Genomic DNA, 14,368 nt, shown 5'->3' on the forward strand with positions numbered 1-14,368 from the left:
CCCCACCGGGGGCGAGCGAGCCCGGAATCATACCGTCGGTGTCCTCGAGCGGGACTGGGAATGGGACTGGGACTGTCGACCAGTATTGGGCAAAGTGTGCCTCTGTCTGGGGGGGAGGACGGTACAGATCCGATGCGAAGGAGAAGCCGCGGCGCAGGCGGAATTGTCCTCTCGGCCGCTGCCAGGTATCCAACCCAACCCAGCCAGGCCGTTACTTATTCAATTAAAAAGAGGGCGTTTGCGGTCTATTATCACGGCAGCTACACTCTCGAATTTTACTGCAACAGTTCGCTTTCCAGCATGTTGCCTTTCTGTCACGACGCGCACCGAAGGTCCAGGCGAGTTGAGGAGGAGCTGCGTGACCTCGCACGTGACCATCGTCACTACAGTGTATAGTGGATAGTATGGGCGCGGTATTGTCGGCCCTGGCGCACGGCAAAGAATCCTTGCAGCAACATTGGCCACGGGATATCTACAACGTACTACTACGATTAATTTTATAGCAAAACGCCTTATCTGCTCGGAGACAATAATATTTCAAGGAGATATGGCAGCTTTTAGGGGTTCGTATTTGCAGCGTCAAACAGTTCTCCGGGCGTTGGCCGGCCTCATTGGTCTCCCGAGTTCTTACCCGGCAGTATCCGTGTCCACACCAGCGCAGGCCTCACATCCGATGATCATCAACAGTTCGCAGCGAACCGCGCCGAACAGCCAGATCAGGGCGAGACCACTAAACAGCCAACACCTGTGATTGTGGGATCGCATTCATTAGGCATAGATGCCTTCAGGGGACGGTGAAACGTCAAGTAAAATATAACGGCCACTAATAGTAACGCAGAATAAATGATATGTACGGTTCTTTTGCCACGGGTAGCTTCCGGTCGTCAAACGCGTGCAGCCCCGAAATGGGCACTATCCCATTGCGTGTTATCCGCATAACGAATCCACCAACGCCATGCTATGTCGTATAATAAAGGCAAATTTAATGATATTAATGAAGAAAGTCGGACCACCGATACCTTCAGCTTTGACAAGAAATCACCCGCAGTCCATGTCGTTGGAGGACTCCTGGTCCTCCTCGCGCCCAGCAGACTCCAGATCGGCGGCCGAAGCAGCACTGTAGCTCGCCCCGGCTGTCGCCGCAAGGCTACCACTCAGGGTTGCTCCTCCCCGAATAGCAATCATGTCAGAATCTTCGACTTGAGCGGCCGCAGTGTTGAGAGCTCGGGCTCGGGCTGCCTCCAAAGCACCCAGCGAGCTATCTTCCGAATACTCTTCCCCAGGCCGCTGATCGGTAGAGCTTGATGACCACTTCCACAAAAGTCCGGCCGGAGCAGGAGATTCTTCCTCGGAGGACGACCGAGACGTCGAGTCGCTGTCAAGGTAGTCCTGCTCTCCACTGGACGAAGAACTGGTGAAGAAAACGTAGCTTGGTGGCGGCAGGCGAGAGGGTTGAAGCGTCAGCATGGTGGTTTCAATGACGCGGTAGCAATAGCCTGACGCCTTGCGTCTCCCAGTCACCTCCGGGCTCGCAATATGCACCTTCGTCCTTTCCACCTTCACATCTATAGCAAAGTTGTCTTCCGGCCGAACACCGCCAATGCCAGATGCTTCCAGCTCCATTGGCTGCGTCTCATCTTCGCCCGCGGAGGTGATAGGTGGGATTTCCCAAGAGAGATCGGGACATTGGTCAGGTGAGCAAGGTTGAGCTTCTTCGGCAGGCAAGACGAAATAGCAAGCAGAGGCGTCGCGAAGATTGTCCTCTTCTGGACGCGGCTTTTCGAAGATTCCCAAAACCGCTTCGGAGTACGGATGTACATCGGTCCTCGAGGAGACGAGCAACTTTTCACCACTCAGGTCAATGCAGAAATGAGGATTGCTGAAGATTGTCAAGAAACCTTCGCGCGAGTCTGGGCTATTCCCAAGGCTTGGTCGACCTAAAGCATCGGGAGGGCCGGTGGCATCCGGGGACACGTCGCCAGATGAGCTTGAAGAATCCAAGTAAGACTTATGGCCTTTCGCAGGGTGCTTCTTCCCACGGTACACGATTGGCTTGTAGTCAAACGACGAGGCCTTTGACGACAATGCCGACGGCTGACCAACGGCCACGTTGGAGGAAGTTGCAGTGGAGTCTTCCCTTCTTGATAGAGCATGACTCACACTCGGCGAAGCTTTGTCGTCTAGAAGCGATGTAGGAGCAGCTTCATTGAGCGTGGTTGCTGCACTTCTCGCGCTCCGGCGCCCGCCCTCGTCGCCCGCCTCTTCCAAATTGGTTTGCGTGATAGCAGCCGGGCTATGTTCTGTTGGATGTCCACTGGGTTTGTTAGGATCGCCCTTCCAGCGAATCTTGTGTCCATCCTTCGAAAGCTCAAACTTAGTGCTCTTTGCCTTTACAGCTTTGCGAATAAAGGCAGGAGTGACATTGAGCGTATGAAGCTGGGCCATACTCATGAGCAGATTCAGATACATCCACGGCTGTTCCTGAGTATTCGTGGCAGTTCCAAATTGTGGTGATGAGAAACCTAGATGTTGAATGTACCGGATGTTATCCACCGCGATTTGTGCCCGATGTATATCCAGATCTAAGGGTCGAGTAGGTCGTTGATCTGGGGTGCCAGGGTGGTCCAGACTTGATCCTGGAGTGTCGCTTGAAGCAGTCTCGTTGGCTGACGGATTTCCCCCACGCTGTCCATTATCTTGAGGAATCGAGTCGAGGTTGATACTTGAATCTGGTGGGAGAACGTGTGCCTCGCGTGCACCCTCCGGCTTACTTGTTCGGTTCAGTTTGAGATCTTCCCGGCGATCTGCCTTGGCTGCAGAACGAGAAATCTTCTGTTGCTGGACAGGTAGAGAATGTTCTCCTGGCACTGCCAGCTTGCCGGTGAACAACTGCTCCAGCCTCTGGACCACGAGTTCCATTTTCGTGCTCTCGCTGACAGACAGTGTGTTCTGCGGGAACAACGAGTCGGGGATGTCATGCAGATAGCTTTTAATATCCGAGTCTTTCCGGCTTTTGTTTTCGGCCTCCTGGATCCTCGGGTCACCAGCATTGGACGTTGAGTGAATGGCTGAGTTGGAGATAGAAGCGTATCCGGAGTCAGTGTTGGTGTGCTCCAGTCCGGGGGGTTTATTAGCACCAAAAGGTTCAGCATTGGTATTGCCGTTGCCAGGCGCAGGCTTGCCCACGGATCGTGTGGAACAACCACTAGGTTCCGAAGCACTCTCGCTGGCGACTCCGGTTGCAAATGTCTTCAAGAGCTCTTCCAGTTCTCTTTTCTTTTCCGGTGGCAATCCGTGAGTGCGAACTTCAATGACCCGATCTGGATCACTGCTGGCAGGACTCGCCCGGCATTGCCGGGTACGGAGTAGACTCTTCAACTTTTTGTTTTCGACGGTCAAATCATCAATGACTCCGCGCAGCTCATCATTCTCGCTGTCGCCTCTGCCTAACTGTCCGAAACTTTCCGCATTGACAGACCGAAGATTGTGTGACGGTTCATATCTTTTTTGATGGGTCATATAAAAAGGCGACTCATCTAAACCAGCATTAGCATAAAAGGAGGCTTTGAAAGGCGGTTTGTGGCCACCTTCGCGCCTCGCAGGCTTCTTCGCTGGACCTTCGACATTCTCATTTGCCCTTCTAAACCATTTGGCGCCGCTCTGGTCACTGCTCGACTCTCTCTCTCCTGGTGCAGTCGCCCGGGGTGACGCCGCTATAGCCTGCCGAGCGGATGCAGCGGCCGATTCATCAGAGCTGGGGATCGGATCGATCCGGACTTTCTTGTTCGTGGGAAGCGACGTCGATGTTGAGGGAAGAGAAATGCCCTGGTTGGCGTTGATTTGGGCGAACGATCGTTTAGGTGACCGTGCCGACGATGGGGGATTGTCTAACATTCTGCGGCATGGCTCCAGAGTCGCGATCAGGACGACCTGGAGGAGGGGCGGTTCGAGAAAGGGTTCGACGCTGGGTAAACTGGCTTAAGGTCACGTCGTGGGCTCCAACGTGACACGATGAGTCTGGTTGTGAGGTCGATACGTTGTAGTAAGCTCTGCAGGTTGATGCCTTACTCCCGATTTTGCATGGTCAAATCGATCAGGAGCGGCGCAGGGGGTTGTGGTATTTTATTCCGACGCCGTTGAAGCGAGCTGTCGTAGAACGACAGCAAGGTGGTGTGGTCGGAGGCGAGAGAGATGATTCTACCACATTTCCGCAGGACCTTGCCATTTTGGCCAGTGGAGAGGGGCTGAAGGGGTTGAAGCAAGGTTGTCTTTGGCTCGATCGCCAGTGCCCTTGAGGGAGAGATGAAAAAAGAGCACACAGATCGGACATCAGGCTTCTGGATCGCGATTGAGGCCAAAAGCCGCCAAGCACTATTGCAGGCATTGGCCGGGGCGGCTGACTGGGGGCCCACTGTCCCGAAGCCCATTGCATTGCTCCCAGCGATCACAGCCCATCATCGACGCTTGCCACAAATGGTTTGACCACGAATGGCCTGAGCCGGTCACTTGCAGGCCTACCAGTTCTCCAACGACTGCGTACTCTAGTGTAGTGCAGTCCGCGCAACGGGTGCCCTCGTGATCTAGGCCCCTGGCTATGATCTTCTCCTTGCGCTGTTCGCCACCAGGCACATCGCCGATTTCTGGTTGCCTGTGTTTTACCCCTGGTTGTGATTGGGTGGTTCGTTTCAGGTGTCTCGAAGTGTCTGGCCATGCGTCGACCATGTGATTGTCATGTTCTAGAACGGCCGGCCCTGAGGGAATAGTCTACCGTTTCGTTGATCATTATTCGATTTCCATCGTACCTATGTGATGTAAAGTATCGCATCGTCAGCTGTACACATATGTTCGGTTCTCGACTTTTTATATGTCGGTTTTGCTGGGGATCTTCTCAGGAACAAGACACTCAGGGCCTCAACCTGGCCAAGATGGCCTCGACAACTTCACGCTCACCAGCCTGAGCCTCAACGAATAGGATGCCAGATTCAATGACGTCGGAATACCTTTATTTCCATAGTATCACGTGATACAAAGTCACGTGTCAGAGGTGCTTTCGGCACAATCGTTTTCCCTCCGTGACCGTGGCATTGGTGCTAGCAGGGAGTAGCTGTTCCACGGTGGCCTCAACACAGATGGTTTTTCTAATGCACTGCAGCAGCTTTCGACCCAGCTACCTAAGGTACCGTTGTATTAGGTACCTAGTTGTACAATGTACTATTGTAGGTACTGTGCTACTATGAAAGGCACACCATTAGCTTGAATGGTAGAGGTGCCTGGTAGCTGGACGCCCAGTGGTAGAGACCACGTGCCGTCCACTTCCTGGTAGCAGCACCCACAGCTTCGGGTGAAGCTGCTGGACCTGGCACCTACAGTAATAGCCTTGGTACTGTAGCCTAGGGCGCCTGAAAGCAAGCTTTTCTTTTGGCAGGTCCCTGGCCGATAGCTTAGCTCCCCGTGTTTCGCGATCCCCAGAGCTTACTCCCTAGGTACCTTATCAACTATCAACCGTTGACCAATTGCTCTACTTTGGCCCCTGTTAGCGAAGGGTTTACCATCCACCGCGAACAGGGTCCGTCATTGCGGCCGACCATTGACAGCGCCTTCAACAATCTGTGTAGCAAGCACAATACTTTCTTCTGCTGGCTGATCTGCAGCTATTCGTCATGCAACTATCACCTCATCAATGCCGCGGCTGAATGGTACCTAGAATGGCACATTGGGGGGCTGACTAACTTTCAAAGCTGGTTCAAATTTAACTGACCATTTTTGCAGCTTTGAAGCTTCTCGCTTGTGATGAACATTATGCAAAAATACTATATACTAGTAGCAGTGCTATCTTGAACACCACCTTCTGGTTCAAGCAACAATATGTCGGTTGCGAATGCCGGCTTAGTTGCTGCCGCAACTGGTCCAGAGCTGGCCGATGAGGCAGATCATAATGCACAGCTTTCGCCAGATCCCCAAGATGAAGAACGTCTCGTGGCCCCTGACCAGTTCGATCCCAACTACGAAACATCAAAATGGGAGCGCTGGGCGTATTACTGCTATTACGTGGGGAACAACGGGCTGACCCTCTTCAACTTTGCACCGACGTTGTTCCAAGACCTGTTATACCAGGCCGCCGGTGACAGTGGCCGACTTCAATTTCTTGGTGCTTACCGGACCATCAACAGCATTGTACTGCTTACCAATGGCATTTCCTTTGCAATTCAGGTTGTTCTGTTCCTCCTCTTGGGCAGCATGGCAGACTATGGCAGGTGGCGGCCATGGATCCTGGTTTTCTGGACCATTGTAGCCTTCGGACTGGGCTTCGGGTGGCTTGGAGTTCATACTCAAGAGAAATGGCCCGTGGCCACGGGTATGTACGCAACAGGATTGATTGCGTACCAGATGTGCATAACTTTCTGGACCGCCGCCTTTCCCGGATTGGCGAGGAACATGCCCGAGATGCGACAGAAGGCCGACGAGTACGAAAAGCGAGAGATCACTCGAGATGACTACGATTTCGCCGACATGATGGAGCGCAACAGAATTTATAACGTCGCATTTATTATGCAGAGTGGAGGCGAGATTATCATCCTTGCAATCCTTGTCGGCATTTTGTTTGCGCTGAATGTCAATGCAAGTGCCGCCAACAATCTCTGGGGCCTATCTGTTCTAATCGCCTACGCCACGGGCGTGTGGGTGCTGCTCGCCATTCCTTGGTTCATGATCGAGAAGAAGCGACCAGGGCAATCCTTGCCAGCTGGAACGAACATCATCAGCGTGGGCTTTTGGAATATTTACCGTGCCATAACACAGATCTGGGAATTGAAGCAGAGTCTGTTATACCTTGTTGGTAAGCATTTTATCTGCCGCACGCTGGTCGAATTGAATTGGTCTCTTTCTAACGTCCACTGAGGGTACTTCTTACTCGGCGATTCTCTTAACACGACCGTCACCGTGATCGCAACTCTGCAGAACTCGGTGGTTTCTTACAACACCTTGACACTGACTTATCTACTCATTGTGGGTATTGCAGCTCAGGGTGTGGGAATCTTTGCGTACTGGTTCATTCAGAAACGATACGGGTTCAGCACCAAAACCATGTTCGATGCCGTAATGATCGGCATACTTGTCCTCGACGCCTGGGGGCTTATTGGAATCTGGACCCAGCGGTTTGGTTTCCATCGGGAGTTCGAGTTTTGGCTCTACCAGACCTTCTACGGCTTGTTTGTTTGCCAATGGTACGCCTACAGCCAGACGATGATCAGTGAGGTCACACCTCGCGGAAAAGAGTTCCTATTTTTCAGTTTATATTCAGTTACTGGAAAGGCTTCTGCGTTTGTTGGACCAATAGTAAGCAGCGCCATCATTGATGCGGATCCCAAAGGAAACGACAGCCTCCCTTTCTACTTCCTTTTTGGGATCAGTCTGTTGAGCTTCGGCCTGCTCTTCTTCTTCATCGATTTGAAGAAGAGTCGCCGGGAACAGGAACGATTTCTGGCGAAGGAAAAGGCTGCAAAGGAAAGACGTGCGAGTATTATCAGTTCAAGGCGGTCATTTGGCGATGGCACCACGAATGAGACGTCACCAGGCCGGGAAGTTCACAAAGTCAAGACCGGAGAGTGAAGGGATTATGGTCTCTACAATCGTACTTGTTCGATTTACAGACAATTCTGGGGCTAACGACCAACGATTTTTACCGCCGCAATGCTGCGTCCATACCCGCTCAATCCGGTTATACGAGCAACGAGGTTCACTGATCTAGAAGCCCTGGTGTTTAGCGATATGAAGGCGGCACGGTGTGCGACTGTGGTCTCCTTTTTCTGGTATCGGAGGACATCCTGGTTTTCTGCCTTCGCTCCATGTCAGCATTGGCCTTGGCTTTGGACTGATAGGTGCGAATCGTTCGTGATGGACATTTCACTATCAACATCATTTGTTTCGATGGGTGAAATCATGAGTCAAGCAGTCTGAGTTGCATCCAGCAAAGCGAAGAAGAGTATGATATAGGAACGGGATACCCCAAGGATAAGGCCTTAACGATAAGCCCCTTGCCGTATATTCGTCTTATTTGAACGGCTCTCGCCGAGACGAGACGACAGTGTGCCTGCTCGATGGCTAGCATAGTCCTGCCTTTCATGAGTTTTACGCGGCGAGAACCATTGGCTGGACCCGATACGAATATACTCGATGTCCTATTCTCTTACTGTACGCATCGCAGCAACAGTACCAGCGTGAACCACATCCATTCAGCGGGCTCTCGGCCTTTTGTGATATTTCATATTCGCCCCGCTACTTAACGTCGATACCGCCGGCCAGTGGAAGCATCGCCAATGGCGTAACCTGACCTAGTGAATCTTATACTTGATCTGAGTACGAAAGCCTGTGAAAGCCGAGGGTCGGGTTTCCTCACCCCACAAGGGATCATTCAAAAGGACTACAAAATAGCTTTGAGGCGCCGCTTACGAATGGAGCAATCGACCATTTGACTCGGCGACACCTGGATCGACTAGCCGCAATGCTGATGCTCGACTCCAGGAACAACGCAAAGAAACCACTTGGCTAGGTCATTCAGTGCATCAATGAGCGCCAATGGCCAGGGGTTCGTCTGGTTTTTATAAGGATTACCAGACAAAAGAGGCACTGTCACGATGATTGCCAGCTAGTATCAGATAAGTGGGCACCGAGTCAGTACAGTGGTGGACATGATCGATTTGACGGCGCATCGGACCACCAAAGTCGGTTCGTAGGACCATAACATCACGACTTCGGGCCATCGCTCGATCGATGGGTGGGACCGCAGGCTCCGTTTTTGCTCTGGCGGTGAGCTCGTCAGCAAAGGCGTGGAACAGAGTTTGTCCATCGGCATGGCTTTTCCGAGCGGACCAACTAGCATCCTTCATCCCCTAGAGTTTCTGGACATGGTAATTGTTTCCAACAGCTGCTAGCCAATCTCATCCACGGAGGTGCCTCGGCCTGCCAGGCGTGAGTCAACAGGGCGTGCTGATTTGGTTAACATAGAACGGGTCCCTCGCGGCCGAATTGGGCATTTTTGCATTACTGATGGCCGTGCGAACGAATCCCGTGCGAATAGTACGGCAGACCGTGCCCACTTCACGCCCTGTTACTTTTTGAGGCTTTGTCAAATCTGTCCCGAGCGGCTCGGGCGGCGTGTTTACTGAACGAACACCTCGTACTGATAACTACGGCTGACGGAGCAAGGCCCATGCACGTCCGGGTGATTACACCTGCGATTAGTTATTATAATGTCGTGACTCAGGCACTTGTCGACGGTCCTCCTGACCGATATCCGACATATGATAGTTATATACAACGATCAGCGACTCCCTTGCATCGAAGCAAATCTCTTAGGGATATATCTACGAGCATTGCGTGCCAAACCAGAGCCAATACATCGTTACCTACTATTCGTCGGAATTGATTTACGAGTCTACCGGACGACGTAGTTACGAGGTGGAGGAATCTTCCGAGTCGTGATCTCACAAAAAAAGGGGCTTTACGCCGAGATCTCAGCAATCTCAGCCTTTTTTTACGCATGTGAAAAGCAAGGCTGTGGCCCATCTGGATTTCCTCCCGAAACGCGATACCACGACGACACCGCAGTGCTACCTCAAAAAAGAGCCTGAGCCCACAGCACCGCCATCTCAAAAAGACATTTTTCACACCCACGCGCGTACCGTATCCACTTGCAAACAATTTTCTCAAGAGAAACAAAAGTCAACGCGTCCGCCACCACTTTGCGCTTCTCTCACAGATCCGTTATATATCCCCTAAGGGGGGTTCATTTCAGCATTAAATCTCCTGACCGCTTCACATACCAAACATTTTTGATCATCAAAATGCCGCTCTCCATGATGCAACCATTGACCCGACCGCCCTCACGTGATCTCGACTGCAACACCATTAGTCGATCACTATCACGTGAGGAGGCGTACCATTTGGCCGACACGGCCCGAAGAAAGTCCTCGGACAAGCTGGTGCGGGACGATCTCCGACTCCGGCTCAGCCACGGACATCTCCTCGAAATGCTTCTGCAGGACATTGCGCGAACCGAGCGTGAACTGCAGACATCGCCGACGGAAGACAAGTACAACTACAAGGAGAGCAAAGGATCTCCGCGGTCGTCGACACATCCGCATCAACCGAGCGACGCCGAAAGCCGATCTTCCTCCTCCACATCCACATCTCCATCTTCGTCCCCCTCCACGTCCCCGTCCTCCGAGGTCGATGAATACGGGTTCCCCTTGACTGAGGACCTCGATGAAGAGGAGGATCTTGGAGGTCTCGCTCTGACAAGGACATCGTCGAGACGACCCATGAGATGAAGAATTTGAATCTTTTTGCATACGCAGAAATGTTATGCAAAGACCATGGACGACTTGATTTGACTTGTTACGACCTGATGCGACCAATTACTTTTACGACACGTTACGTTTGCTTATAAGCAACAGAATTATGATACCCCCGAACCCAAACCTAATATTATCCACGCTTGCCGATGATGCATGCACCTCTCGACCATTGAGAGGCATCCTCTGGCTGAGGAGCGATGGAACAGAAACACCACACACAATCCAAGCGTCGCAGATGATGACTGGCCCTGCCAGTGATGGCCATTTGTTTTATCTCCGGGAAGAGATTGTGAAGCGCAGAAAGAGACGGAAACAGGGCTGAGGCACTGATTGATGGTGTACCCGACAAAAGAGACGAAGTGCACCTCACCGTCACAAGCTGATCTTCAACCGATCTATGGCCCTTCCACTGCCAGGTCATGCTCGTCAATCGACTTGACGTCGATAGAGGCGCAAAGCAGATCTCAGACGGGCCATTGGATTGAGACTCGGCGCTCTACATCTGCATCTTACCTCTTTCGTGGCATCACCGACGCCGGTTGAACTCAGAGAGGGCATCCAGTATTCCCAACATCTGTTGAGTATTATATTGGACCTCGTCTGAAGAGTGTGGACAATCCACAACCAAACAACCATGAATAACATGGTGAGAGAGATTCCTCCGTTCAAGTGCTGAACGATGAACATCTACCATAGGCTAGACAAAAAGAACTAGCCATGGAACCACAGTACAAATCATATAGGACATAATAATACTGCCTACAGCTTGAAGCCATCTGCTTGCTTAATTTCCTCGTTCCATAGGTGTTGTTCTTGTTGATTCTCGAGCGCCTTTCTTCTCTTCTTTGTCTCTCCTCCCTACTAGTAGGATCTCAACTTACAGATTCATACAGGTCGAAGATATCGTGACCACGACCCGAGCAAAAAGTCTGTACATCAAGAAACTGACAAGTCTGCTGTCACCGTAAAGGGGGCCAATATGTAGTAGTGATTACATCTGGCTTGAAGAGGGTGGCTCCTCGATGAGACGCGTAACTGTCACTTTTAGTGACTATCAGGTTCGAAAAACACTGTGCGCCAGCGTCCACGACCAAGTCTCCTACCGTTGCAGTGCCAACTTGCCGGGCAGGTACAATGTTGTAGTACTGGTAGTACTGGTGGGGGTGGAACCATTTTGCTCCTGTGGCATGGCAATACTAATAGACATGTGAAAATCATACAGGTTGGATAATCGACACACGCGGGCGGTCCTCGAGCGGTCGCGATCCCGCCTCAAACTTTCGCATGACCGTCGACGGTAATTTCCATGGTGAAGATTTCTCACTTCCGAAAAACTATATACACCCTCCCCTCGGCGATGCAACACCGAAATTATTCTGCAGACATTCGATTTTGAAACGTGGCAATGGCAAGAGAATCGGACTCGGTTTCCTCAAAAGGTATGATGCGGCGGCGGTCGTCCTCTTTCTCTTTTGTGCCTGCATGCTTTTTGCCAGTGACTCCTTTTTGGTGGTGGAGTCGACACGACATGACACGCCACGCGGAAGCACCGAGGAAAATTTTGCTGTAATTGTATCAGATCAATTGATAAAAGTGGCTCTGCGAACGGGCGTAGTAGTGGAAACTGCACGAAAAATAGCATTAGGTCCCACCGCGGGCCGAGCCTGAAGGGTTCTTCGACAGGCGCCGCCTTGGAACTTGAACCGGAGAATTTTGCCTTTTTGGAGAGAACAATTCAAATTCGTCTTTTACAGTACCTTTTCCTTTCGAATGAACCGCCTCATTGACTTCTGCTGCAGGTGGTGATGGCCAGTGTCTTCGAATGACGGTATGGACACCCAACAGTGCTAAATTATTTCCCATATGGGAGGGAAAAACAAGTCCTCTTTCCTATCCAGCCATGTCCGTCGCATCTCCAATATTGAGCCGGAGACAGCCATGGTCAATAACACTTTGCACCAGTGGGTTCAAGTCCAAGCCATCACCACCTACGCCATTGGTCCCAGAGATATACAAGTCTAGAGTCGGAAGGTAATAAGCCCAAGCGGCCCGGAAGCCACGATGACCCCAAGCCTGTTGACCAGCAAAGGTATCATTAAATATACCACATCCCGAATAGCCGGTCTTCTCGGTCGTCAACATAAGCTGCAAAAATGCGTTGCTCAGCACTCGTCCCGTGTGAAGCGCCCTGGTGAAATAGTTGAGGTCCCCGCTATTGCTTACAAGGCCGCCTGCACCGTACAAGTCGAAGCTCGCGTCGGCGTGGGTGGCATCCTGCCTTGGAGATACTGACCCGCCCGCTCGAGGACCTTTTCGTTTTGCTTTTGGGTTGGTGTCGGCTCGAGGATCTCCCAGTACGTCGATGGCATGTCGAGGGTATCGAGCCTGAGCAACGTGCGGCCAGCCTCTGCAAGGTTTAGCTCCGTCACATTTTCGATGACCAAGCCAAGGTAGGTGTTCCCCGTGTCGGAATAGTGATTTCGTTCTCCGGGGAACCCAACACCCGTCACATTGGCTGCGGCCCACGCAAGAACAGTCTGCTGGGTCCATCGATATTCGGGATTCGCCATAACCTTTGCCGTCTACCGTGGATCTGTGGCGTGGTCGCCCAGTCCGCTTGTGTGGTGTAGGAGCATCCAACTGGTGATCTGGCTGGCGTTTGAAGCTCGTGCTTCTTGTTCCAGATAGTTGACAGCCCACGCAGGTTAGAAATTGACGACTGGAGCGTGAAGGTTGAGTTTGTTTTCCTCAACAAGCTGCAAGGTTGCCGCGGCCGTGAATGTCTTTGTGATGCTTGCAATGCGCCAGGGAGTGTCCTCCAGGTAAGGCGGCTCATGGGTGAATTGGCTCAGGTTGGAGTTCACGCTCGTTTTGCAATCGATTCCACAGCGCGGAAAAGATATAGCTAATTGTACGCCTGGGAATTCAGGATGTCTAACCAGGATGTTCGTGAGGTAAGGAGTCACCCATGGTGGACAAGCTTTGGCATTATCTTCGGCGATGGAAACGGAGATGGAGATTAGTAGTAATGTAAGTAGGTATAGATATCGCGACATGTTGATAAGGGATCGGAATTTTGGCAAGACTTGACAAGACATTCACAAACCTGCTTGATCACTCTCCAAATATATATACCTACCTAGATAGGCCTGCACAAAAAGCCTCGCCTTGGCCGGTCCTCCACGTTTCCCAACAACACACTTCATACAAGTTTGAATCGAGGATGGTGTTGAAGAGGCACAGGATCTCGTTCAAGTTCAGAGTAATCTTCCTAGACTAGCTTCGCGCAAGGTCCAGGTTAAGCAGTCCAGGACGAGCGAACAACCTCGGCGGAACAATGCATAGTAGCTGGCGACTTCAACTGATCGACTTCCTACATAGTTGTATGGTATGTAGCTTTCCCGCAATATCCAGATCAGGTTGTCCAGGACGACCGAACAACCTCGGCGGAACAGTTAGAGTGCATCTGCATGATCAGTAACAAGAAAGTCTGTTCTTCATCGGTCGAAGTAGCTAAGTATTTAAGCCCAGTGTGGACTCAAAGCGGTGGCTGTGGCCCTCCACCCCGCGTTGGGAAGGCCCTGTCCTTGTTCCTATAAAAGCTTGAGAAACTTGAAGTGTGAATCCGACTCACGCTTGTCGTCCATGAGAGGATTCGTGGCTACCACAGTACCAGTACCACTGTAGTACTAGCACAGTGCTAGTAGTGGCTGAGCATGACTAATGACCGCAGCGAGGCAACTTTTCCGAGACGCTTCCCCACTGCACTGGCAGTGGCAGCCAAAGGCACCACTTCAAGTTGGCAGGTACCTGGTTCTTCCCCTCTATCCGCATCAGACACGGCGCGTCCCACGTGCAGTGCAGTGTACTTGTATACCTCGTGCGGGCACTGTCTGTACAACTACCTAACTCCCGGGCTGTGTACCTAGGTAGGTATCTTTGTATCCGCACTGGTAGCATAGGCGCCCAACCAAGCCGCCATCCACCAACCGTATCCTGCCCTTGGATGATTG

At 51.8% G+C, this 14,368-nt stretch overlaps 4 protein-coding genes across 4 annotated transcripts; 1 reads left to right on the plus strand and 3 right to left on the minus strand.

The window, feature by feature from the left end:
• Positions 1–513: 513 nt before the first annotated feature.
• Positions 514–5,219, minus strand: HMPREF1120_06447 (uncharacterized protein). The gene is made up of 2 exons (XM_009160650.1): positions 3,588–5,219; positions 514–3,536 (listed from the first exon to the last, which is right to left on the minus strand). The coding sequence occupies exons 1-2, from the start codon at positions 3,892–3,894 to the stop codon at positions 1,039–1,041; spliced, it is 2,805 nt and encodes a 934-aa protein (XP_009158898.1). The 5' UTR covers positions 3,895–5,219; the 3' UTR covers positions 514–1,038.
• A 646-nt stretch (positions 5,220–5,865) lies between these two features.
• Positions 5,866–7,608, plus strand: HMPREF1120_06448 (UMF1 family MFS transporter; the record flags this gene model as incomplete). Its single annotated transcript, XM_009160651.1, has 2 exons — positions 5,866–6,835; positions 6,899–7,608. 2 exons carry the CDS (start codon positions 5,866–5,868, stop codon positions 7,606–7,608), a joined length of 1,680 nt encoding a protein of 559 aa, XP_009158899.1.
• Positions 7,609–9,461: 1,853 nt separating this feature from the next.
• On the minus strand, positions 9,462–10,473 carry HMPREF1120_06449 (uncharacterized protein). Its single transcript, XM_009160652.1, has one exon. The coding sequence runs from the start codon at positions 10,347–10,349 to the stop codon at positions 9,921–9,923; it is 429 nt and encodes a 142-aa protein (XP_009158900.1). The 5' UTR covers positions 10,350–10,473; the 3' UTR covers positions 9,462–9,920.
• A 1,597-nt stretch (positions 10,474–12,070) lies between these two features.
• Positions 12,071–13,990, minus strand: HMPREF1120_06450 (uncharacterized protein). Its single transcript, XM_009160653.1, has one exon. The coding sequence runs from the start codon at positions 12,903–12,905 to the stop codon at positions 12,246–12,248; it is 660 nt and encodes a 219-aa protein (XP_009158901.1). The 5' UTR covers positions 12,906–13,990; the 3' UTR covers positions 12,071–12,245.
• Between the last annotated feature and the right edge of the window lie 378 nt (positions 13,991–14,368).

Source organism: Exophiala dermatitidis (assembly GCF_000230625.1).
Source record: "Exophiala dermatitidis NIH/UT8656 unplaced genomic scaffold supercont1.5, whole genome shotgun sequence".
NCBI classification, from domain to species: Eukaryota; Fungi; Ascomycota; class Eurotiomycetes; order Chaetothyriales; family Herpotrichiellaceae; genus Exophiala; species Exophiala dermatitidis.

What these genes read in the sequence shown, in the direction of transcription:
- HMPREF1120_06450 (XM_009160653.1), bottom strand. Translation starts at nt 12,905, where the DNA reads ATGGACCCAGCAGACTGTTCTTGCGTGGGCCGCAGCCAATGTGACGGG.
- HMPREF1120_06447 (XM_009160650.1), bottom strand. Translation starts at nt 3,894, where the DNA reads ATGTTAGACAATCCCCCATCGTCGGCACGGTCACCTAAACGATCGTTC. An exon ending in GAAGCCTGCGAGGCGCGAAG is followed by an intron (nt 3,537 to 3,587) that starts GTGGCCACAAAC and finishes ATGCTGGTTTAG; the next exon opens with ATGAGTCGCCTTTTTATATG.
- HMPREF1120_06449 (XM_009160652.1), bottom strand. Translation starts at nt 10,349, where the DNA reads ATGCAAAAAGATTCAAATTCTTCATCTCATGGGTCGTCTCGACGATGT.